Source organism: Chelonia mydas, chromosome 19 (assembly GCF_015237465.2).
Source record: "Chelonia mydas isolate rCheMyd1 chromosome 19, rCheMyd1.pri.v2, whole genome shotgun sequence".
Classification (NCBI taxonomy): Eukaryota; Metazoa; Chordata; order Testudines; family Cheloniidae; genus Chelonia; species Chelonia mydas.
In genome coordinates, this window is record NC_051259.2 from 11,182,274 (window position 1) to 11,208,423 (window position 26,150).

Consider the following 26,150-nt stretch of genomic DNA (forward strand, 5'->3'; position numbering starts at 1 on the left):
TAGCAACTGCTTGATCAAACACAGTTCCAATTCTGGTGCGGGTAAGATTATAGTCTCCCCTACCTTGGGATAGTAGCACAAACTGAATACACATTCTAAAATGGAGGAATTTGTCAAGGTGGGGAAACTCATCACATTCCTGACCTGGCCAACATTCTATTAGCACTTTCCAGCTGCCAGAGACAAAGGTACCAAGTATCAGAGGGGTAGCCGTGTTAGTCTGTATCCACAAAAACAACGGGGAGTCCGGTGGCACCTTAAAGACTAACAGATTTATTAGAGCATAAGCTTTTGTGGGTAAAAAAACCACTTCTTCAGATGCGACCAAGAGACAAAGGTGAGCTGAAAGAGCTGTTTCAGGCTGCTAGGTGCTAAGGCATAGATTGAATTGATGAAGGGAGTGTGTGAAGTGGTGATGCAGCTTGCAAGGTTAAAAAACTCTCCCTTTAGGAAGTCACTTGTGTAAGTGGAGACCTTGAACTCACCAGGTAACCCTTAAGGCATATATCACTAAGCATCCTTCCTCAACCCCTCCCTGTTTTCATCAGCTTCTGTTGTGGTTGGCAACTGCAAGCTCTTCTCCACGGGAACTCAGCATTGTTTGAAAACACCGAGAGAGAAGGTGGGTGAGGTAATATTTTGTATTGTACCAACATGGCTACAACAAAACTGCATTCAAGCACATTTATGATTCCGTATAAATAAGTATACTTCAGCTCAGTTCAGAACTTAGAGAATCTCTGTAAGAAAGCTGTTTTCTTTTCATTTTTAAGCCATTTTACCATAAATTCAGACTTGAGAGACAAGGTAGATGAGGTGATATCTTTTATTGGAGCAACTTCTCTTGGTGAGAGACAAAAACTTTTGAGCTTACACAGAGCTCCTCTTCTTCAGGTCTAGGAAACATACTCAGAGTGTCTCAGCCAAGTACACCATCATGTGGTTTCTAAAAGTTTCCTATGAACATGGCCTTTTCCATTCTCTCTAGGTAAGCATTGAAACGTTCTCATTTTTATAGGAAGGGTGGATTGATTTAAATCAGTGATTTAAATTAATTTTAATCATGACTTAAATCAGCAAGCAGAAAATCTGGATTTAAATCAGTTTTAATCGTATTTTGCACTAGTACTTTTTAGTTCTTTTCCTAAAGAAAGGTTGATTCTGATTGGTTGGTAACCATTAAAATATGTTGATTTGCAACTAAAAATTGCCCTTACACTAAATTTGGTGCTTCTTTCTGATAACCAGGAAGATACGCTGTATTTTTACACAGTCATTTAAACAATTATATAGCTTAAGTTACATTTATTTAGGTTCTTAATTTTTCCATTTTTATTATGTTAGAAGATGGTAAATGATGGATTTCTTCTTTACTAGATTAACTTCTTACTTGTGATTTGTGTCCAGCACTATTTGGGTGGAAATTCAAATACAATTAAAAATGCAGAAAAATAGGGTTCTTTTTCAAATTTAAATACAACTCCCTTAATTGTGCTGGATACATAAGAAAAAATTAACCAAGATAATCCCTTGTTTTGCATTCGAAATTGACTGATTTATTGAAGGAAGCATTCTCTGTAGGTCATGAATTGAAGTGATTGTTTCTGGTCACCATATCATTCAAGGTTTTAGAAATTGTCGATCTCATAGTCTCACACTTAGTTTTTATTCCTCGATTGGAAGAGGAAAACAAGCTTTCCTGCTTTTTCAATTCCGTATTTCTTCCTTAACTTCGAATGAACTAGTCATTGAACTGAACTAGTTGAATAAACTGAAATGAAGAAAATATTCTCTCTCCCCCTGCAGAAGAAACTACTTCTGTCAAAATCCTGTCTAGCACTCCAGTTTAGCCAGTGGCTTCCACCAGTTCAGTGGTTGACTTTCTTCAAAACTTGGCAGCAAACACATACTGCTTAATATTTTTTTGTATTTAATTTAAATTATTTTAATAGACTATAATTTTAGGCCTTAACATAAATTGTCAATTTCACATTTAATTTTATAGATTTGTTTAAAAAGGCAGTTTAAATAGATCCAATTTTAATGTTTTACATAATCAATTTTTATCCATCCTGTTTATAGGTTAAGGTACACTGCCCTGGGAATACAACCACGATTTATCCATGGAAGAAGTGTTTGATGCTTTATTTGTTAATAAAGTTGTAGTTTTATATTTTAACTTGTCCACGGCATAGTAGTCTCCATATGCAGAACACACACTGCATGCATGGCACTTGGAGGTTAAAGTGGTGTTAATAACTTTCATTTTTGTCTTGCAAATATATTCTTGTGTATGGGATGGCTAATGCTCCGGCATTAGTGCTGAAAGGGGGAGGTTTCCCAGACTTGCGCTCTCCTCGGGCAGATTTAGAACCTGCTAGTATTGCTGTCTCCTCTTTTGACTTGTAATATTTGAGGTGGAGAGCCGAGATGATGCATGTGCATTCTGTGCTGTGCCTGTGGGGCCTGTTTGAATGGAACAGCAACAAAAGAGAACTGTTCAAACCCAAAGCATTCTGAAATCTGAAGCTCCCTGAAATTAGTTCACCATGATAGGACTTGTCACACTTTTGCGCTAATGGGGTGGATGTCAGTGTCTTTCTGTCTTGTTCCAAAATTGCCGGATAGGGTTCCCTAACCTGGGGCTCAGTTACCTGCCTGTTGGTTAAAGTCTTGGTTAGCCACTATTGATAGGGAAGCTAAAGTAGACAAAGGCTTTGGTAAAACTCAGGATTTTTCTGCTATCAACTTGCACTTACATTTTGTTTTTTCTCTCTGCAGGAATTTTTCAGAAAACTAGCATACCACAGGAATGGAAGAAAACGCTGGTAAGTACTCTCCTGAGTTCCCATACCGCAGTTTGTTGGTCTTTTTCCCTTCAGCCTTGGTTCTCTTGCATTTTCATAACAAAATGGTACTTCCTTAATTTCTGGGTCTTGAACCATAAATGTCCAAATGGTGGGATAAAAGACAACCAGAAAGATAAGAACTAATGCTGTTTAGCACCTTTGCGCACTTCAAAGACCAGATTCTGATCAGTTAAAATGTTGTAAATCTGGACTAACTTTATCAGAGTCTGGATCTCACAGGTGAAAGGGATCAGAATTGATTCTGCAATCCTCAAGGCACTTTACAGGCAAGTAGCCATTACTGTTTTACAAATGGTGAAATTGAAGCTTGTCCAAAGCCACACGGCAATTCTGTGGAAAGACCAGGCTTAGAATACAGTGGCTCCTAGTTCCATATTTATTCCCCTAGACTGTGCTGCCATGTGAAGGATGTAGGGTTCTTTAATTTAAAAAAGGTGATTTTAGAGTAATTGCCTTAGGCACTGCATGACTTGCCCTGAGGCAAACTGATCAACACCTTAGTTAAACCTAATCTGTGATGCAAACTGGATTTGGCCTCAGTTCAAGTGGTAGAGACCTGCATAGAATAAGGGCTTTAATGGCCTTTTTCTGAATGGCTAAAAATATTGTCAATAGGCAATAGAAAAAGGCAGCCACCTGGCTAGAAACTACTTTTTTTTGGCAAACATTTCATCTTCCCTTCATCAGAAGGAGTCAATCTCTTTCACCCACCCACCAATACAAATTTGTGTGCATTTCACCTTGCATCCCACTGAAGTATGGTGTTACTTCATTCCATGGCTGCCAGCTAACATCTTAAATGACGAATCACTGAAGATGAAGTCATAGCAAAGATTATCCTTGGCTTGGCACTGGATATACAATGGTCCCTTTTTAAAAAGTCTCTCTAATTAAATTACATTTAAATGCCAGCCATTTATTGGCTCACTTGTGGTTTGTATTGAGCTGTGACATAAGCGAAGTAATAAAGTTGCGTGACCACAAATCTTGCCTGTGGGCTATCCTCACAGAGACAAATTATATCACCCTTAACTAGGGAATTGAGTGGTGTTCAACAGTGGCATTGTCTTAGTGCAACAATGGCAGCAGCCCTTCGTGTGAAGGCCAAGTTAGGACTTTGTGGAAAACTGATCTGCTGGACCCGAATGGCTCAGCTGGGGCTGTTACAGCCTTTTCTCTGTGCCAAAGTGAATACGCATAGAAACTGTGGTCAAATTCCTGGTAACAAGTTACTGCTGTGCACTGTGATAGCCTGTAACGTGAATGCTTTTTTCATGCTATTCCCCTTTTCCTCCAAAAAAGTTGCTTTGGGCCATGTTAAACTAACTTGCAACTGACAACTTTTAAAGTAAATGACTTCAGTGCTGGTAATAGATGCTGGAGGGATGGCCATGGGGATGGAATCTTTCCGTTTTTATCCACAGCACAGCCCGCAGCAGTGCAAGTTTCTGTCACCACTCCAGTATGCCTCAGCTGGCACTGAAGGGACTCTTCTGGGGGTGGCTGCAATGCAGATTGGGTTATTTAATTCATCCTGAGCCTCTCTGCTGAGACTACCAGCAACCAGTTTGTGTCCATGTCACAAAAGCCATCATCTGTCCACTGGCAACTGGACTTTGACCTCAAGCTCATTTTACAGAGGCCAGCAAGCAGCCATCAGATTACAACACATCTAGCTCACTCTTGACCTTGACTGCCCTAGTGACCTGGAGGTGGAAAGCTCTAAATCTCATTACCCGTTTTCCTGAGCCATGTAGAATCACCCACCTCCCCCCCCCCCCCCCCCCCATTTGAACGCTCAGCAGTACAAGTGCGAGAATGGTTATATTTTGCACTTCTACTCAAAAGGTCAGTGGCTGTATTTTGTTTCAGCCTGTTGTGACTCTGTAAACCTACTGGTTTATATAGTTAACATTGCCGGAAACAATACGAGGTCGAATAAACAGATGGGTCTTTGATTATTATTGTTTTTTTAAATTACTTTGCTTTTAAGGAGGTTCATTCTCCAAGTGCTACTAAATTCAGGATTCCTGGGTTCTATTCCCGGCACTGACTGGAGATGAGGTAAGGCTGAGCTTTTAACTGAAGGCGCTGTGTGACTAGCTGAGCTGAGGCTGGCTCCCTTTGTTTTTTCAAAGCCTAGTGACTTGATAGATTCCTGTCCTTAACCAGTTGTGTATTAACCGCCTTCACGATACTGCATGGCTGGCTTTTGTTTTGACTGTATGGGCACATGTTCAGAGTGTGCTCTGAATAGTATTGCAATGCACCCAAGTGGCCACTTGGACTGTACGATTAATCATAATTCCTTTCAGTCACCCGGCTTCACTACCCGCGCGTGGGTAGGGATGGAAGCTCCTTTTGGCTGGCTGCCGTGGTTAATCAAAAATGACAGATTTGCTGCTGCCTTCAGATTTTAATTCATGATCATCAGTGAAGGCTACTCCGAGCATCCCCTGTAGACAATTATAGTGGAGTTTTAGTATAGCATTGAGCTCAGCTCTTCCACTGAGGTCTAGAGGGAAAGGAATATACAGGCCTCCTGGTACTCTTACTAACTGGTGATGTGAAACCCACCAAAGAGGAAGAAAAATCTGCAGGGATGGTAATAACATGGTTTTGGGTAGGTGCTGAGGCACCAAGGTGACTAGTTTGGTGTTAAATCCTAGTCAGGGCACATACATGCATTCATTTTCCATGTGTCAGGGTTGGGGGAAGCTTGCTAGTTTCCAGGTTTAACTCCATGAGTGAGGCAGGAGAATGGGTGCTAATAAGTGATACACAACAGCCTAAATATGCACAGGAAACGGTGGGCCAAGTCCTACTGCTTCTTTGCAAGGCCTTGAAGAGATCCCACCTACGCAAGGGATCTGTCAAGGAAAATATTGTTGGAATACTCAGCTCATTTAGTTTTTCCCTTCTCAGGTCCTTCCTGTCAACACGTTGGGGGTGAAGTTTTGCTAGCGGCCATATTCTATTTTTAGAGTATATTTCTGCTGTTCCATTCCCAACCCACGCTACATCAGCATCCAGTCCCTCCCACTCAAAAAATAACATCGTTTCTTGGATGCTCTCAAATTAGTTGGTCTGGGATCCTGTGTGGTGTGTTTTTTGTTTTTTTTTTTTTAAATGTAGAAGTCTTTTCTAGTATTGAGATCTAGCATTTTATCTGCAGTAGTTCCATGATGTGTTCTTAAGAAGCAAATAGTTTAAGCATCTTATTTTCTCTTTTTGGCAGTGGAAATCTCATCTTAAGCCCATGGCTATTTGGAAACTCTGCTGGGGTCTTGGGATGAAATAATGTGGAAACAAACTGCTAGTTCGCTTTCAATAGCAGTTGAACTAACCATTTTTGAACACTCGCACAGAGTTTGTTTGCTGTCTTTTTTTCATGGGGAAGTGTTTGTGGGCAGCATCATTATGTCCTTTCAGCTGCCTGTGAAAACATTTGGTTTTCTGATGTAGGAATTTTTGCTTCCTTCTGAGACTAGGAATTTATTTGGCAATTATTGGGAGGACCTTTTTGTAGCTCTCCTGTCTTGAGAGCAGAGGATGCTGATGGAATTGCTGTGCTTGGAAGTTTTACTAGAACTTGATTAAGGATTTTATCGCTACCAGCCGTCCAGGCTATAATCTTGTGTTCAGGATCGGTGAGGCATGCTAGGAAGCTGTCATGTTGTGCTGTTAGTCAAGCAGAAATGCATGCTGGGGTAGTGCAGACTCTTCTATACCCACAGGCTTCTTCCAAGAAGTCTTCTTGCTTTCTCAGAGATGGCCCTGAAGATATTGCTGAGGAAACTTCTGTTCTGTCCTATTTCATTATTCAGGATTGATTCCCCCTTCAGTTGATTCCTCTCCCTCTTCAGTTCCTGCCGTGCCACTCTTTCCAATTGCTCCCATCTTTTAAGATGTGCTTGGAGCAGCCATAATATTCAGTGTCTCTCCCTCTCCTCCTCTGTGCAAGCTAATGGGTAATTTGTTTGAGACTCCATTGTAGCTGCTGGGCTAAATGGCCACAAGTTAGGAAGCTAGTACAGTAAATATCGCCTATTGCTTTTCAGAGTTTAAACTCTCTGGGAGGCACTATAATCTGGTGAGAGGAGGAGGCTAGTAGTCAGGATACCCACATCTAGTTCCTAGTTCTGCCACTGGTTCCCTGTGTGGCGTTGGGCAAGTTACTTAATTCCTCTGTCTTCACCTGCACAAATGGGGATAATTCTTGAGGTGCCTTGAGAGCCTCACATGAAAAGCAGGAAGTAAGTGGGGTATACAATTCTTCCATATGTATGGATGATGGTATTTTTAAATCCTCTGTTTAAGGTGTGTTTGGAGAAGCTATACTCCTCTAAATACACAAACTCTGGTCCCTGCTGTTTAATAACCGTCCTATGTGCAGGGAAGCCAAGATTAAAGGAGTATGATGAGGTTTTTCAGTACTAGATTGTCAGGAGGACTGTTCTTAATTACTGGGTTTTTTTCCAGAGATTATTGAGCTGAAAGACAGGGTGGGTGCTGTAACAAAGACACTATGGTGGCCAGAATGATATGACTCCTGTTCTATCAGATGCTTTAGTCGTGTTCCAGCGGCCTCTGCCGCAGATAGCTAAAAATAACATTTACTTCAATACTCTATAGTTACCAGTCGCGAGGTGGGGTGTAGGTGTGTGGCTTTTAGCTTCCCATGGGATTTCTCACTGCTTCTTGTTTTAAACATAACCTGCCAGGCTTGATGTCTCCAGGTAAGGCAGGTGGTTGGTAGGATAGAACAGAACACTCTGGACAGGTAAAGTCTGTTATGAACAAAACAAAACCGGTTAACATAGCAAATAGAAATGTTTTCTGCCCCCACTTTAAATGGAGCTGCCAATGTTTTTCTTGCTGTTCCTTTGTGTATATACCTTCACATAACAAAGGAAAATTCAGATGTGTTTATGAAGCCATTTGTGGTAGCAGCTGTTTAAAAAATAAATAAATAAAATAATATGAGGGAGTGGTTTATAGAATATAACACTTGACTGATAGTTTGCCAGTGTGAATCCAGCCCAGGTCAGTAGTGACTACAGATTACTACCTGGTGACTGAGGTCTTATATGAAATGAGGTGGACATGTCAATCCAGTATTTGGTGGGGAGAGGAGTCCACAAGAACCACAGAGATAAGTAGCACTAACTGGCACCTTCTTGGGCAGAAGGTCTAAGGATTTAATTGGGCTTGTAGACGGTGTTCCCCGATTTTGCTCTAGTGATGGTCACTGCAGGTTCAGGGTTAAAGCACTTTGAGCAGGACATTGTGCTAGGGATATACTTGTCCTTCTGTTGCTTGTTGTCACCTGATCTCCAGAAAAATTGAGGATCCCCCATCTCCAGGGCTATCTGGCTCTTTTCACCATCCACACTTATTTCCACATGAACATGTTACACTTTAAAATGGAAAGAAATGGTGGGGAGGGGGAAGCACTGTGTATTGATCTCCACCCTCTCCGTTTGCCGGGAGACTGCCTCTGATTTGGAAACCAGAGGTTTCTTGAACTTGCTTTAGTGTTAGTACTGTATTAGACAGCATCCAAGTGGGGAATCCCCTTCTGATGATTAAAAGTCTAACTAGAAGTCAGCTGCCTATAGGTTGATGTAAGAATAGACCTTTACTAATCGTGCACAGACGTCTCTAGAGAAAACCTGTCTGAAAGCTTTTACGTGCTTCTGTGCAAAAGAGCTGAAGATGCACTTCTGAGTTTTAGACTAAAGCTCTGGAGAAGTCCTGCCACTGTTGTGAATGGTCTCCTGTTTTGAGCTGTAAAGCAAATTAACTGACAAACCATCAGAATGTTAGAATACTTCAGTGGTAAGGCTTACAGCTGTTACCCACTTTCCCCACCAATCTCCTTAAGAATAGCAAGCAGCCAATGAGAAGAATATCATTGTAATCTATTCCACAATGCAAAGGATGGGTTCTCTTCCCTCCCTCTCCCCCCCCCCCCCCCATCATACCACCTGTGATTCTATCATGGCGTTATGGTGCTTTGTAAATTGTGAGTAATGTAAACTGTGTATATGATTCAAGAGATAGTTAAGTGCCTGAGATTAAGCGTATTTTAATTTCAGTGGAAGTTTGCTAATTTACAGGCACACAGAAAAAGGCAGGATTTCATCATTAGTAAAACTTACTAAGAAATGGAAGTGATTTCATAATACCTCACAGCCTTTTAACAAAATACAGTACAGAACACTTGGAAGAGTTATCATAAATAAATTAAGTTGACTACACTTGTCCAATTAACAAAGTACCATGGGATGTATTAAGCTGGTGGCTTTTTGTTTGTGTTCTTAAATTTGCAGTGGGTATTCCAGTTCTTAGTGACATTGTTTATCGAGTGTTGGCTGTGTGCTCAGGGCAGCTAGATGAGAAACAGTAAAGGCATCACTACTTGCCACATTTGCAAATATGTCAGATCAGTTGATCTGGCAATAGAAGGAATCCCAAGTTGATGTATGGACTCTGGCTTCTTTTCTTTCCAGGTTTGTAAGTGGGAATTACAAAGTTATGTGCTGAGTCTCTAGAGACTTTGTAACTTTGCAATACCCCATGGCCAGTGACTGATAAAGCTGTTATAGCACGTAGCCAAGTCTGCAAATAGCAGTTTGTACAGAAGGTTCTGTGTTAGAGAAAGTGCAATTTAAACTTGCATGGTTTAGTGCCTAAGCGGTGCACGTACTGGCACTGACCTTCAGTTTTGCTTGAACAAGGTATACGGTAGCGAAGGTCATTGTGGGCGTCAGAAGATCTGGATTCTATTTTGAGGTCTGCCTTTTTCCTTGGGTGGTTTCCACTGCCTCCCTGTCTGGAGGGTTTAGATGGGGGAAGTTAACTAGCTTAGGCGAGTTGTGTGCCGGGGGGGGAGTAAGCTCCGTTTGGATGCAGGGTAAGTGGGAGCTTTGGATTAGTGGAATTGTCTTGTACCACGTTTTAAAAAAAAAAATCTTCCCTGATTTCCTGAAGGCTTTTCCCCCCTGTTTTGGACAATACTGTGCTTAAATGGCCCACAACAGTGGCTGAGGCTAAACTCATGTAGACCTCGTTGTTTTCTCTTTAAGTAAACTGAACTTTGTCTCTCCTTAGTGTTACCGCCCTGGTGCTTTGTGAAGAGCATTGGCTGAACAAAGCTGCATTATGGGTGCCAGCATGCTGTGGAGTTAGTGCTGATCGACAGCGAGGAACTCTGCTTGGTTTCTAACTGTTCTTGGTTATCTCCCTGTTGTCATCTCCTTATCACCGATTCTTGAGAGCAGTTGAAAAAGAACCCTGGTCCTGACTTCTGAAGCTGGTTTTAGCCCCCTAAATGCTTTTCAGTATAACAAGAAACCTGCAGAAGGCACCTGGCACTCTCCTTGGAGCTGTAAAACTCTTTACTGGTCTGTAAAAGCGGCAAAGAGTCCTGTGGCACCTTATACGTATTCACCCACAAAAGCTGATGCTCCAATATGTCTGTTAATCTATAAGGTGCCACAGGACTCTTGGCCGCTTTTACAGATCCAGACTAACACGGCTACTCCTCTGATACTTTACTGGTCTGTATGCGCCTAAAGAAGAATAATCAATGTTCATGACACTGACAGATTTTTTTTTTGATCGCCGCTCAGGGTAGGGAATACTTCTGTGACTTTTGTCTAGTTCAGGCTGCTTCTGCCTTGCTTCAGAAAGCATGTCTTCTGTAAAGTACCTTGAAAATGGGAAGTGACACACTTTTGTTGCTGGACTATAATGAAGGGTTTCTTATTAATCTCTCTCTCTAAAAAGCAATTATATACTCTTTTGAGTGATTAAATTCAGCTTTATTAAATGACCTTTTGGCCTGTCTCAAGACTGAAGCTTCAGACATTGGGCTTCAAAGTCTGTTACAAAAGAGGGTCCTGGATCCTTTGTCGACTCCTATCTAGGTATTTATCTGACCGTCCTCCATAGTATCAGAGTGCCTTTGTCATGAATAGATTTCATCCTTGCAACACTCCTAGATAGTGAAAATTGCAGAAAGGGAGCTGAGGTATAGGGTAGGTTAATGATTACTGAGGTTTTTACATTCTTCTCATCTCAACTTGAAGCGCTGTGATTTGTCTGTTTTAGTTGAGGACTGCACAGGGCTCCCCTTAGAGGCTGTCAGTGCTGCTCTTTAGTTGATTGGGTTTGTTCATTTCTCCCCTCTCCCTGAATCTGAATGCACTATCTTAGCAGAATTTCACATTTACCCTGGAAGTTGTCCTCTGTCTTGTGTGGGTATGTCCTCACTGTAGAGAGGACCCTAGGTGATCAACACCATGGTTAGCCTCGCTCGCTTGTAAGCGGACACTGGAAAACAAGACTCCAGTCACTGTGTCCTCACTGGTGCTGCACTTTCCAGTGTGTTGCTAGAACTTCTTGGGTCATATCTCATGGTTCTTAGTGATGCAGGTAAGCTGAATCCCTCTGATTCTTTCCCAGTGAATTGTGGGAGAACTTATGTCCTTTTAGGTACGTGGGAGATTGTGGGAAGGCATTGGAGGACTATCAGCACTCAAGTGGTATAGCCTATATCCTCACTGCAAAGTGGGCTGTAAGCAGCAGGTTGGCTGTAATCTATACCCCCAGCTGGTCAGGATTGAAAGTACCACTGTGTTTGGGTGAGAGGGTTTTAAGTGTGAATGAGAGCTGGGATAGGGGCAACACCCAAGTAAGAGCCTGAGTTTTAGCTCTGCAGTAGAGACAAGCCCTGTGTCACAATGAAGAGCACTGTTCGGTAAGTTTGGGATTGTGAAACTTTCTTGGGAGCACTTGCTGGTGGTTGGTCCATGCAAAGTGAGCCAGTCCCATGGGGCTGGCTTTGATGCTTCAGACAGCCTAGCTGCCTCTCTGAGGAGACGCTACTGTGTCTGGAAGAAAACTGGAGCTACTCTGTGATCAGCACAGCCACATCCTTCCTCTTCCTGCCCTTCTCTTTGTTGCTGCCTCTTGTTTGTTCTGGATTGTTACCTTTAGACTGCTAGGTCTCTAGCTGAACTGTAAAGCATTAATGCACATTCATAATGCTAGCTGAATAGTAAACAATGTCCCAGAGGAGCAGGACACCAGATAGCAAGTGCAAAGGGGTAGTGGGAGGACAAATAGGAACCTGGACAGCATGTCCCAGGGGAGAAGGGAACCCAGCAGCTGGGCTGCATGTGCAGGAAAGAGGACAAGTTGGGGGGAAAGAAAAAAGGGACCAGCAACAGGCATTATTTGACATATCTGCTTTTCCATGGCATTCCTCACAATAATAGCAAAACATCTGAAGCATTACTGAATGGATTCTTGCAGTACCCTGGGAGGTAAATCATTACTGCTATCCTCACCTTGTAGAGGATAAACTGAGGCACGGAGCTTAAGTGACTTGCCCAGGGGAGTCTGGCAGAGCTAAGAACAGAATTCAGATGTCCTGAGTCCTAGGCCAGTGCCTTAATCCCAAGACCTCCCCCATCGTCTCCGGGGAAGGGTGAAGTACAAGGAGGAGGCAGAAATGAACTGAAGAGCAAGAGGAGACTGATCAGTCCTTTCTGAAATAGCTGTTCCCAAACTTTGCCTGCGTGACCCCATTTTCAGACTTACTGATCCCCCTCAACCCCCTTATTCTATCACTAGACTCGCTGCTGGAGGCTGAGCTGCAGGTGGTGCTGTGCGAGCCCGAACAGGAATACGTGCCCGACAAAACAGCACGCTCCGTGTGTCATGACCTTGCGTGCATTGTGTGCCAGGTTGCACGTACAGAGGATGCCATGTTATAGAGCAGGTCCTGACATGTTTGTAGTTGGTTTGTATCTTCAGTCACGTTCACGACCCCATCTGTTGATGCCGTGGTCACGCTTGGGGTCACGGCCCATGGTCTGGGAACTGCTGAGTTAAACACTTACCTCATTCACAAATACTCTTTTCTACCTCAGCGATTGCTGTAACTGCCACGTGGTGGTCGTGAATGGGAGAGGAAGTGGCTAACTGGACTCAGGATGTAATCTACACTATGACAGAATTTAAGAATCCTTGTTACTGGTCACCTGGCCATCCCCTTAATACTTACAGCGCAGAACTATTAAGTGTGACAAAATATGATCTAATTTACTTGAGCATCTTGTGCTGCCCGTTTGCTTTCCTTTCATTCTTGTAATGTAGTGTTCGTTCATGACTTGGCTCTGGTGTGTGTGTAATGATATCTGTGCAGTTAGAGTAAAGCCTGCAACATCCATTCAGTGGTTGTCTCTGCAAATATGCTCAAGGCTAACTTGCTGTGTGTACAGAAATGTTCTGTTGTGTACTTGAGTGCATTTTATAGCCTGGTAGCTGTGCAGTTGGACCACTAGAGGGCAGACATTACTTAGTTTGCAGTTTGTAGGCTGTAGAAATGGAATGGGTATATTTAATTGGGGGGCAAACACTGGTTTCTTGTCTGATTCTTTTCTTATGAGCTTTCCAGTTGTAATGAAAGGTTTTACTTTTACCCTTAGTGGCTTGTCAGTGAGTCAGACTCTTTGCTTTGTAAAATAGCTGCTGAATGAGGTGAAGGTTTGCCTAATATCTGCTTCCTAAATCTGCTTTTCTGATTTTGTTCCTTTTCATGAGAAGTAAAGTCACGGACAGTCTCCATTCAGAATCTGTTTACCAAAAGACTCTAGCAATTCCTGCAAAACCAGGGATTTAGTATAGAAAAGCTGGTAACTTTGGCCCCAGTCCTGGAATTTGATCCATGCAGGCAGACCCTGACCCTACATAGCATCCACTGATTTCACTGGGATGAAGCATTGGTGCAAAGGTTTCCCTGAATGGATCAGACTACAAGATCAGGGCCCTCACTTGTAGCTCTGCCTGTTTGCATCTTCCATGAACAAGTAGTTTAGCTAAAACTGGAGCATGATTTTAAAAAATAAATCCAAAACAACAAAACCTGCAGTCAAGTTGTAGCCAAATAATGGTGGCAATGGATGCTGAATTTTACTGGCTGCAAGCCAGTTTTAAATCTTGAGTCTGGCTTGAAAGTGGGTTATAATTGCTTGAGGATAGGGACGAAAGAGTACGAGAGGCATAATCCATGTTGTGCTCCACAACAAAAGCCTTCTCCCCCTGCACTTTGAAATGTGGAATTTAATAATTTCTGCACATTCTGAATAGGAATCTTACAGAAAAAAACAAGGCTCAGTCCTTTATATTTCCACTGTGTTTATCCCCCTCTGACTAGGAAACAGCCCAATGCACTGTTTGCTTTGTTTGTTTGTTTTTCCCTCTCCTCCTATGGCGTGGCTGCAATAAGGGATTAATTTACAAGGCTCACCTTCCAGTGAGTCATCAACTGGCAAGGAGAATGGGTTTGGAAGGTTAGGGAGTGATCCCCATTAGATGAGTTTCTGGTAATCTGCTTCACAAAGGGCAGGTTACCTTCTATGGCGGAAGTTTGGAATGTGTTTATTATTTTCTCTGACATCCTCTAATTTGATAAATGTTTTAATAGCAGCAATAAACATTACCTTGCCTATTTATTTCAAGGTGTTCATATAAAAGTGAAAGACTTCCTCCATGCCGTCTGCCTTAGGAGTGGCTTAAAGGAAGAGTAAATACAGTCTGTGCTGTCCTTTTTTTTTGACTGCTTGTTGAACAAGACAGTGGGATCAGAACTGAGAGCTTGTCTGCTGTCCAATGCTGCATCGGTGCAGCTGCGATGCTGTCGCACTTTAGGGAAGATGCTACTTCACCGACAGGAAAGTTCCTCCCATCTGCATAGTTAGGTACCCTCTCACCGAGGTGGATTATGTTGACAGGGCAGTCTAATGGAAACCTCAGCCAGTGCAGTGTCTGATCTTCAGACATGTCAATAACAAGGGCTCATTCCACCGTGCGTTTCTAAGAATTTGAAAGTGCAAGAAGATAAACCTTACTTTGTGGGCATTAGAAGCATGGAAATGAGTCCTGTGTGCGCTGTTCCATTTTCTTTGTGCTAGGGCAGCATGCTTCCTGGCATTCACTGTTTTTCTTTCCAGATGCATTAATTAATACACAAAACAAGGCTGGTGGAATCCTGGAAGTTACAGATGGATAAGGCCCAGTTAGATCAGCTACTGCCTGCAAATGTGGGATTGTTCCTTACGGAACATTTAGTGGGTTGTCCAATTTAGCTTTTAAATTCCAAGTATGGGGTGGGTTCAACTCCCCTTGAGAGTCTGCTTCAGGGATGTCAGGAAGCTTTTCTTGATTTTCAGGTTCTGAGAATAAATTTGAATTCCAGGGGGCTTCTTCAGATTTGCAAAGTTTGTCCTTTTAATCCTTCAGAAACTGTATAGCTGTGGGAGGTTATCGGCTAACTTTGCTTGTGGCAAGCCTTTTCCCCCTTCTGGCGTGAATCCATAAAGACCCACTGAAGCCACAATTATTGACATTCAGTGAACCCCATAACTGCATTCCTCTGGAAACTGTGTAAAAATCAATTTGAAGACATAATTTTTGCCAGTTTTCTCTCTCCTCCTTCTGTCCATACCATGGTACCAAATACAAAATGAAGAAACTCACTAAAATCTTACCCATAAAGGGCTCTACTTTCCACCACTTTTAATGATCTATTTAGGATTTTTTAAAATTATATGGACCTAATCCTCCATTGCCCTGCACCTGTGCAGGCCCTTACACCAGTGCAGAATGCATGTTATACTCTCTGCACTTATCTAAATGGCTGTGCGAGGTGCTGGGTGGAAAAATCACAGCATGGGAAGTGATTGTTCTTCCCTTCTTACTGAGGGAATGCTAAAGTATGGGGGGAATTTAGACTCCCATTAGTGCTAATTAAGCAAGTAGATACTCAGTCCCTTGGTGCAGGGCACGCAGACACTGTACTGGGCTGAAGTACCAGTGCATTGCAGGGACCTGGTAATATTTTGATTTGGGGAGGAAAGGAAAAATATCTCTCTGAATTTAATTAAGTTGAAAATGCTGACACTAATGAATTACACAAGCTTCATGTTGGGTGGGGGGAATCCCCCACTGAATCAATGACATGAGGGCTTTGGGAGTGAAATTCTGCAATTAGCTGGATCAAATGATGCTGAACATGAAGTTAATCCCATTATCTCTCTGAAATATTGAGCAAACTGCTTGTGCCCTCTGTAATAGGATTGTTCCACTGAGTCTGGTGTGTGCCCTGTCTCTCCATTTGTATTTTCTTATCTCTAGCATCCCCACCCCTGGCCTGGAATCAAGTTTGACTAATCCTCACAGAGGCTTATTCTCCCAATGGGTTGTATAGCATAGTTCTTCACTAATTTTTGAGTTGAGAAAATGTATCTGTTGGGAATGGACATGCTGCTGTCAGGAACATGGAAGACCCAAGGAGCTATGTTATGTTCACAACATGCAAACCAAAATTAGATAAATACTCTTTCTGGAAGATTGTAATGTAACATGACTTTATTTCTTAAAATCCAGAGCCCTAACATACCAGAACCGAAAACAGACTCCCTAAGGTAGAGAGGCATAACTCACCCCACCTTGCTCTAGGCTGGCTCTTGCAGACTGGAGGACTGAAGACTCAGACCATAGGCTTCCTTACAGAGCCACCTAACCTGAAAGCAGCACCATGAAATTCCTTACCCTTAAAGTGAGAGCTCGAAATTTTAACACAGCTTTACAATATTCCACAAACGGAAATTGCAGTTCTACTCTAATGAATGACTAAAAATGCCCCCTTCTTATTCAGCATCCTCCCTGTGTGTTTTCACTTATTTCTTTGGGCACTGGTTACATAAATACATAACTTATAATTACTTAATGGAGTTCTAGATTCATGGCCAAGTTATGCCCTCCATTAGGACAACCCCAACTGACTTCTGGTTCTGTTCTTAGTTACAAAGATGTAACTGTAGACGGAACTTGGTCAGCAAAATATCTTACAGGCAATGAAGAAGCAGGATCCAGAACGAACCAGACCCTAGATTGTTTTTTCTCACTTCCAAAGTCATTTTTGCTCTTCTAAACTGAGCTGGTTCTCTTGTGATGCAATAAAATGGAGCCCCCTTGTGCATGGCTGTTTTTTAGTGACGTTACAGTAGAATGGCACTGTCACACTGTCTGCAGTGGCTGATGACTGTGAGGACCTCCTTCAGGGCAGACACCCCAAACTGGTGGTGTGTTCTATAATTAGATTTCACCAAGCCAGTGACAAATGTGAACTCCTGGATCACTATACCAGTCTTACCATGGAGTCACAGACTGTTCCCCCTAGACCCTCCAGACTGTCTTGCTACCCAGACAAATTAGACTTTGTGATAAAAGGTCATTTATACCAAAATCACATCACATTTATGTTTCCAGTTCCAAGAGACCAGTCACTTGCCTCAGATCAATTAATACTCTAGATCTTACATCAAAGATGCTGTAGTCACTTCTATATTAAACTAACTAAAGGTTCATTAGCTAAGAAAAGGAAATGAGTTATTGAGAGGTTAAAATAGGTAAAATATATGTACAGGTGAGTCACCGTTTGTAATTCCAAATGATGGCAGTGATGTAGTTAGCTACCGGTTTCCCAAAAGTCTTTTCAGGGTTCCCAGATTCGATGGGGATCTCCCCTTTGCATCTGGGACACTTCCCTGTAAGAGTCCAAACAGTTCAGAGATGCAGGATCTTTTCCTGAATCCATCTTTCTAGCTTCTTCTCACAGAAAACAAGCTGACAGTGTCACGACCCACATGGGCTTTTCCTTTGATGAGAGGGAGTGAGGAATGCATTTTGAGTCTTTGATCTCTGATCATCACATGCAGTGACCATTTGCTTTGAAATTAGCTCTTTTCTGTTACAGTTCTTTATTTGCTTTCCACAAGTCGTCTTTATTGTTTGATGGGTTATTTAGTTACAGGGGTATACACAATATAAATGTTTGCTACTACATTATAATGCAGGTAAGTGAAAACAATGCAAATAACATCCTGCTAGTTTTCATGAAGGGTAAACACCAAATACACTCTTATACACTTAACAGTGACTTTGATCTATACTAATACACAGATGAATTGGCCTGGGGCTCTGGCATGAGCTGGCACCTGGTCTGCCAGCATCACAGGCACTTTACATGAGTACCCAGTAAGTGAGCAGATGTTTCGTATAGCAGCCAAAAATATCCCCAAATGCAGGAAAGTCCCTATAAAGGGCTGCTTGCTTTTAGTGCCAAGTTTTGATTTTACAATAGAGATTTTATAAACATTTCAATGAAAACGATTTTTTGTTTAAAGTACGGCTACATTACCATAGCAAACAAATTACCTTAAGAGTAAGCCTGTTACTTTGACTGTGCCAAAGTTGTATTCCTCTATCAGTGTAACGTGGATCTCCAATACAGAAATTCCTTGGGGGGTGGCAGAGCTAGGAGCATAGTGTTGCTTTGTACAATATATATTAGCATGGAACATCTTGACCTCTTCCTGTCCCCCGTCGCCAAGCAAGTCCATTGTGGACCTATCTGCACATGGGGAACCTATCTGCAGGACAGTAGAATGTATTTCGTATGAAAGTGCCATGCAGAGCTCCCCAGGAGATTAATCTCTACATGCAAATGCAAGTGATCTCTGTGTGAGTTGCTGTATCACACAGACATGTAACGGCAAAGTGTAAAATCTACAAAGGGTGCATTGGGCAGAGGCAAGGGTATTCCAACACTAGTGCTCTGACCAGTCCAGTGTCTTAGAATATGTTCACAGCAGCAGGACTAGCACTGCAGTTTCTGTGCTTCAAATCTTTTCTTCCATTGGCTAGCAGGATCTGTGAGCAGCCCTGAAATTGTCCTCAGCCTCACATGCAAGGTCTGCTAAGTGCATTCTCTTCAGGAGAGACTCTTGATTGTGACTGAAAGGATTGCACTATTCTCATGAATGCTTTTTGGCTAATATTTTGGTCTGATGCCATTGGCACCCAATATTGTGGTGGATGGTACTAGATTCCACTGTGAGGGGGCAAGGAAAGGCTTATGTGGAATGAAGGGGAGGATACTGGACCTTACTGGGAAAACCTATATGGTGACATCTGGAGAACGGGCAACTTTGTAGCCAACTGTTAATTTCGCAATGATATAATCAATCAGATCTCCTTTGATCTCAGTCAGTGTTATCTCATCTCTTGACTGTTTCCTTGAATTATGTAGAATGGCCTTGACAGTGTAAACAATTGCCATTGCATTGTCTCAGAAGCTATATGAGTCAAACACAGTGGATAAGCAGTTCTGGATGTGGAAGCCAGGCCTGCATCATATTTGGCATTTGTTGCATTCTTCCATCTCGAAGGTGCTTGACAAACATTGATCCTCCTCACTCTGTGAGATAGGTATGCAGTAGCTCCATTTTCTCTAGGGGGTAACCTTAGGCTAAGTGGCTTGTCAAAGGATATAGAAGATTTGGTGTCAGATGGTGTTGGACTCAGCAGCTCCTGACTTCCACTGCTGTGTGCGGGCCACTAAACACTGCCTCTGTCAATTTAAAATACATGGGGAAGTTCTGAACCCAAGCCAGGAAATTATTGCAATAGTAGTATTCGTTATCCTTGACAGTTGTCGCCATTTATCAGAATTCAGCCCACTCTGAAACCCATTGACATAGCACTGTCTACATGCGGGGTTAGGCTGGGATAGCTGCGTTGCTCAGGGGGGTGGATTTTTCAGCGATGTAGTTATACTGATATAGGACACTAGTGTAGACCTGGCCTAAGGCTCCCACTGTTCCTGCCAGCAGTAGGAAATTGTAAGAGAAGTCTATTGTGGATAGAGGCACCCAACTTGCATATGCCTTTCACTCTTTTAGGTCTGTTTGGAAATTCCGACCCAAGGGGATATAGAAAGTGGGGATATCAGAAGATGTGAGATTAAGCAGCACTTTAATCAAGTTAGTGAGGCATTTGGGCATGCTTATCCCTCACTGCTACTAGGCGGGAGTGACTTGGTGGCTGTGCAGCAGTGTTCTCCGTGAGGGTCCCTCATGCTCTCTTACTAATCACTCTAACGTTTGCATGTGTGGTGCTCTGGACACTCACCATCCAAGTTAGTCCTTAATAGTTTTATAAACTGTATTAATTTGAGTGGCTAGATCATCTCCTCAAGTGTTATCTAGTTCCTCAGGTAAATATAGAGTGGGACCTGTATTAACTTGAACCACATGAAGTTGATAAACTGGAATGGTTCCTTTTGGAGCCGTGTCTCTGTTAGTCAAATATTTATTCATGAATTGTTTCTGAAGGCATATTTGTGCAATAGACAGGGAGATCAAACCTGTAATTATGTGCTAGCTTCATGCTGATGGAGATTCCTAGTAAAACAGAAATCACTTACAGAAGGAAGCTTTTAAACATTGTTTGTGTGTGGATCTAAAATACTATGCAGTAGTTGCAAAATTTCAATGTTTAGAGGCGTTTTGAGTTACCTAGGTGAAAAAGTATCTTCCTCCCTGAATTTCTGACTCTTACAAGTGGTGGAGTTTAGCCAAGTCTATTTGCAGTTCCTTTTAAGAGTGAAACAGTGGTGGGGAATGTTGGTTTCTCTTCCAAATGTGTGTGCCCCAAATGATCAGAAGCAGACACTGTTTGTGCCTAACTTGTCTTGCATTTTAACAAGGGGTTCCTAGTCTAGTCAATTAAAATTGAACAGATGCCATGTGGAAGTTGGTTGTACCCCAAAAGGTTAAACTAAAGCACTTTTATCCATTTCCATAGTCAGAGCCAAGTATGTGAAGGATGGTAAGATTCCCTTGCATTGTCTGGTTCTATTTCTCCATATTTTATTAACTTACAAAGAGTGTAATTTCAGTATATCAAATTCTGGGCAACTTTAGAAATGAGGGATAGTGGAGCTTCCTTTTCTGAGGTATACATATAACAAAGGCACTTAATGTTAGAGTAAATGCTGTAATGTTTCATGGAGTGACCCTTTCTAGGGCGCGGCAACAAAAGGGGAACTTAGTTGCTGAGACTTTGTGGGAACTTTAAAAAGGAAATAAAATTTTAGCTTGTGTAGAAAGCTCTTCCCACCACTCTTCTCTCTGTTACCACAGGCAGTGTGGGGATGCATTCAACTCAAGCTGATAGTTTGCCACCTTGATGCGCCAGTCTAAAGTTAGTTTGGATGGTGTCTTAAGTACTTCAGAATGATGTGCAAGGGCAGGCTTGTTAGCTGTTGGGCCACAAGCTGTATTTATGCTGACTAACTTCTAGGGTTAAAGCTACGTCTTTACTATGTTTAGAAGTTTACAAAGGATTGTAGCCATAAACATTACTAGTAATAATTAGCTTTTATAACTTCTGCATATCTAGTGCCTGGCCACACTAGTCCCTTTACTATCCAAAAGGTTGCAAGGAAGGTCATGCAGCTTTGCTAAAGGAGTCCTTTTTTAGTTTTGCTATTTTTTCGGCATTTGACTCTTAAGCTCTCAGGACAGGACTCACATACTTTGTGCTCAGTAAAGTGCCTACCATAAATTGGTGATCCAACCCTATCTGGTTACCATGTTCACAATATTTTGCAGCAGTTATTCCTGTATTTTGCCAGCTGAGTGTTGGTATATGAATATATTTTGGTCTTAAAAGGAAAGAGAATGTATTTTAGATACATGCTACAACTGTTTCTCATACTATTCCCCTTCATCCAGTGGTTTGCATTAGGAGGAACTAGATGACCTCCTGGTTTCATAGAATCATAGAATCTCAGGGTTGGAAGGGACCTCAGGAGGTCATCTAGTCCAACCCTCCCTGCTCAAAGCAGGGCCAATCCCCAATTTTTGCCCCTGATTTTTGCCCCCTAAATGGCCCCCTCAAGAATTGAACTCTCAACCCTGGGTTTAGCAGGCCCATGCTCAAACCACTGAGCTATCCCTCCCCCCACGTTTCACTCTGCATATCCTGCTTCTGACCGCTCTTGCTCTTTGAGAGAGTAGATGGTGGTTTTAAATGAGTAAAACGGGGGGGGGGGGGGAGAGGGTTAAAGTTGTGTGTAATGGAAAACTTAAAGGTAACATGTTTCCATATTCCAGTTTGTTGTGCCCTCCAGTAATGCAACTTGAGTGTGACAGGTGGGCCCCCTATACCTGATTGCTTGCGTATCAGTAGAACATGCTATCACTTCACTGCTTGTTTGGTGCTTTGTTGGAATGTATCCTGCTGCTGTACTTTTGTCAGCTTTGACCAGTATTTACTTTAATACTATTTCAGAATACTCTGAGGAGCAGTTGGAATCTGCCTAGGAGAGTCCATAGCCTAGAGACAGTATAGTCATGAATTCCTGAAATTATCATGACTTAGCCAAGATGTGCCTGGATCTCAAATTTTGTTTATAGGTTCCAGAATGCGAAGGAGTGCTCTACTGTCAATCAAAAATATTTAGTGTACATTTTAACTATGATGGATGGAGAAGAATGGAAGAAGACATGAAAATCACTCCACATAAAATCTGCTCTTATTTTGAATTGCATTTCTGAGCTTTAGCCTCATTCTCTAAGTAGAATCAGGCTTATGGCCATAGAACCGCCAACTTGGCACCCAGGCATCTATGCACAGAAGTGTCTTGTAAGTACCTTAGCTGGGATTGTGACAGAGGTTTACAAGCATCCTTGGTGCTCTCGCCACCTGATCAGTATAATTCTCAGATGCATGGCCTACCTAGCACTGGTATCCAGTATGTGTTAAGTAGGGAGCAGCAGCACTGTGGCTATCCTCAACTTGTTGGATCACAACTCCTCCCTTTCACTTTGAGATCAGGAAGAAGCTGGAGTTATTGAGTAATCACTGGATACAAGGCCAGCAAACTGCTTGAGGAAATAGGAGTTTCCCAACTGGAAACTTAATAGGAAGTTCACAAGGAAAGCGGGTGACTAGTAACTGGCTTACCGCACTGACCTAGTGTGCCTCCAGCACAGAAAAGTATGATCAAAGTATCCAAAATCTAAATGGGATGCCAGTTGACTTGTGAATAAGCTTTCTTATGATCTGGGTGAAGAGTAGGAGGTCACATGCTGCATTAACTGTTGTGACCTTTTAGATTTACTACCCACCTTTCCAACCACTTACTCACTTTACATTGGTTGGTCAGTCATAACGAATACCTTTTCCAAATGTTTGTGCAAAGTGTAATGGGAAATCAAGTCAAATGGCTTTCATAGCACATTTGATGAACTTTTACAGATACTCAGCACTCTGTGAATCTTTTAGTTAATTCATTTCTTTGGATTCTCCTAGCTATATACGAAATCCTGCAGACTGTCTAGCATGCAGTGAAAACTTTGTCCTTCAATTGACGTGAACAATGATTGGGGGAGCGTGCATGTGTGTGAGAGAGAGAATTAAACACAGAGAAACTTTGTTAAAATATGTTCAATGTGTTATCACTTCCCCCTCTCTTTCCCCTAAAAGGATGTTTATAAATCCAGTACGGTTGCCTTATCTTTTTAAAAATTAGTACATTTACCTTGGGGTAAGAGTCCTGTTTTTTACCTAATCTCCCTGTAAGGTATGCTGTCACTGTGTTGCTGACAGGCTCTGAAGGAAAACACCCAGTATCGTTCATTTGTTTTGAATGGACTACTCAAGCTTGTGTGGAGTGAGTAATGCAATCCTCCCTTCTATGGAGCAGAAATGTCAGAGTCACTGTTTAGTTTCTGACTGTAATGTGAAACAGGAGTGTGAACGTCTGTGTCCGCATAGAGTAGCTAGTGCTTGTGATCATGATGGGTTTCAGGCTATAAAAGTAACTCTGTGACCTGTCTCAAAGTAGAGGTACATAACAACCAAGTTCTCAAGTCAAGGTGGTTTCCTGTATATAGCGCCAAATAGAAGGCTTTCTGTGGAGGATGTCCCTAGTACCTCTCTACAGTCCACACCTAGCCACAGTTTGCAGCCCCCTCCGCCCCCAGTGTTGTATAGTTGACTTTTGCTGGAAGTTTCATTACTCAGTTTTGTTTATAAAAGGGCTTGACGGTTGAATGTTGCTGCTCCATAGCTACTTTTGCTGTTCTGTCACTGACACTTTATTGGACTAAATTCAGCCCTGCAACTCCCACTCAGTCACCAGGAGTAATTATAACTTAGGCCATGTCTAAATTGCAAACTTTTGCTGATGGAAGCGACATCAGCGTGAAGCCGTCACAGTTCGCACGCATATGAACGACAGGCTTACTTGGCTCCTTGTGTTGATGGTGCGTATACTCACCAGGAGTGCTTGTGTCGATGCACAGTGTAGTTATCCCGGTGTGCAACCCGCCACTGTCCAGCACACTATCTTTTGGGGAGTTTTGGCAATACATGGTGGGGCAGAAATAAGTCTCTCGGGCCGACTGGGAGCAAAGGATCAGCTTCCCAGCATGCCATGGTCTCCATCCCATAATGTCATCTATATCCCATAATTTTTGTTTTTTAAAATCCCACTAACCCATTCAGCCCTCCTAGCTGTCCTCCATCTCTTACAGAAGCATGGAGCCTGCACAGGTCTCTGCTATTGTCGTAAGTGTTGCAAGCACAGGATGCGCAAAGGTAGATTTTGTGGCGGGCAGATTGCTGTGGGACATAGCGAGAACAAATTAAAGATTGTTTTGTGGCGTTCGTGGAGCAGCTGCAAATGGTGGAGTGTCGCATCTGGGCCTGAGAGATTAGCATTGACTAGTGGGATTGCATCATAATGCAGGCTTGGGATACTGAGCAGTGGCTGATGCACAAGCCCACGTTCCTGGATCTCTGTGTTGAGCTTGCTCCATCCCTCCAGCGCGGGAATGCTGGAATGCGAGCTGTGCTGACGGTAGAGAAGCGAGGGGTGATCACACTGTGGAAACGTGCAATGCCGGATTGCTACCAGTCAGTGGGAAATCATTTTGGAGTTGGAAAATTCACTGTGGGAAATTAATGGAACAGAACTTAACAAGGGAAAAGAACATTCATGTCCGTTTCAGACACACATGCAGCAACCGTGGCTTTCACAGGTCAGGGTATGTGAAGCTGTGATTGTCCTTAATGTCCCTCAGTGTGGAGTGGTCGGGGTAGGGACGTGGTCCTATGCCTCATGGAATGTTAGGCGGGGGTGTGGGGAGCTGCTGTAATGGAGTTCTCCATGGCTTGCAAAGGGAGGTGAGCCTGTGACTGTTGAACCAGTAGGTCCGTAAGAGTCTGCAGCATCTGTGTTTGCTGCTGGAGAAACCCCATTATGTCCTGCACCTTTCTTCTGTCTGCTGTGTCCTTCTTCATGCAGTCTGCAATATCACCCTCTAGGCCCTCTGTTCATGGTCTGATGCAGCACTGGCTTGCATGATCTCGCTGAACGTTTCCTCCTGTGTCCTCTTCTTTCTCCTCCTTATCTGGTTCAAGCAATTCCACGAGTGTGGAGGGAGAACCCCTCAAAAGTGCCATGGCAGCAGCTACAGATAAAACACAGAGGTACCATTGTCAATATAGTCACAACAGAAAGCAAAAGCTAAGATTCAGAACTCCCTTCCCTTGCTCCCCTAAAGATTGATACAAGATCTGCTTATTGACACTTCTGCTTTGGAGTGCTTGTGTACGGCTCTACTCACAGCTCCAGCCATGGTGTGTATGGCTCGCCATGGGCAAGGGAAATGAGAGAATTGCTCGATTGCATGAAACTGAGCATAGGGCAATGGCAGTACAGTACATCACTGTAATGGAAAATACATGTACACGCTTACCCAAGGTTCCTTCCCCTGCCTCAGGCTTGCTTGTGCTTGACTTCCAGAACTGACCGTTCTGTGGTGGAGTCTCAAACGGGTCCTGGCTTGTGGCATATCTGGACACCTCTTCCCCCACCCTCCCCGGTCACATGTCCGCCTTCTTCCCCCACTTGTCCTCACTGTTAATGCTGGGGGCCTGTGACTTGGGCTCCTCAGAAGTATCCACGGTGGTGTGCAGGGTGGTGGTGGGGTTTCCACCAAGTATGGCTCAGCACTGGACTGACTCTTGGCTTCCCTGGCCTTCTGATACACCTGCCACACTTCCCTTGCTTTCACGCAGCACTGTTGCTGATCCGGGTTGTCCACCTTCTCTTGCATCCCCCATGTAATCTGCTCATAGAGGTCTACGTTTCTACGGCTGGTACAGAGCTGCATGTGCGTGGCCTCTTCTCTCCACAGGCCCAGGAGATCTCATATGTCTTGTCTATTCCAAGCCTGAGCACATCCTGAGTGTGTAGCTGGCTTGGTCAGCTGGGCAGCTGCACACAACAATAGAGAGAGCATCTAGATGTGCTCGCTGAGCTGGGCAATCAGGGGAAAAAGCATT

General features: G+C 42.9%; 1 protein-coding gene across 6 annotated transcripts in view; it reads left to right on the forward strand.

Annotated features, from left to right (window-relative positions):
- The window catches only part of PHACTR4 (phosphatase and actin regulator 4), a 97,306-nt gene that overhangs the window by 32,645 nt on the left and 38,511 nt on the right, over positions 1 to 26,150 (forward strand). For 3 of the 6 annotated variants that reach the window (XM_037881662.2, XM_043531952.1, XM_043531951.1), the window contains one exon: positions 2,782 to 2,828. In XM_037881662.2, coding sequence (XP_037737590.1) covers positions 2,813 to 2,828 — 16 coding nt within the window. In that variant the 5' untranslated portion in view covers positions 2,782 to 2,812. Of the gene's footprint in view, positions 1 to 548; positions 623 to 894; positions 989 to 2,781; positions 2,829 to 26,150 lie in introns of all 6 variants that reach the window. The other 3 variants (XM_043531950.1, XM_043531947.1, XM_043531949.1) reach the window with 2 other exon arrangements.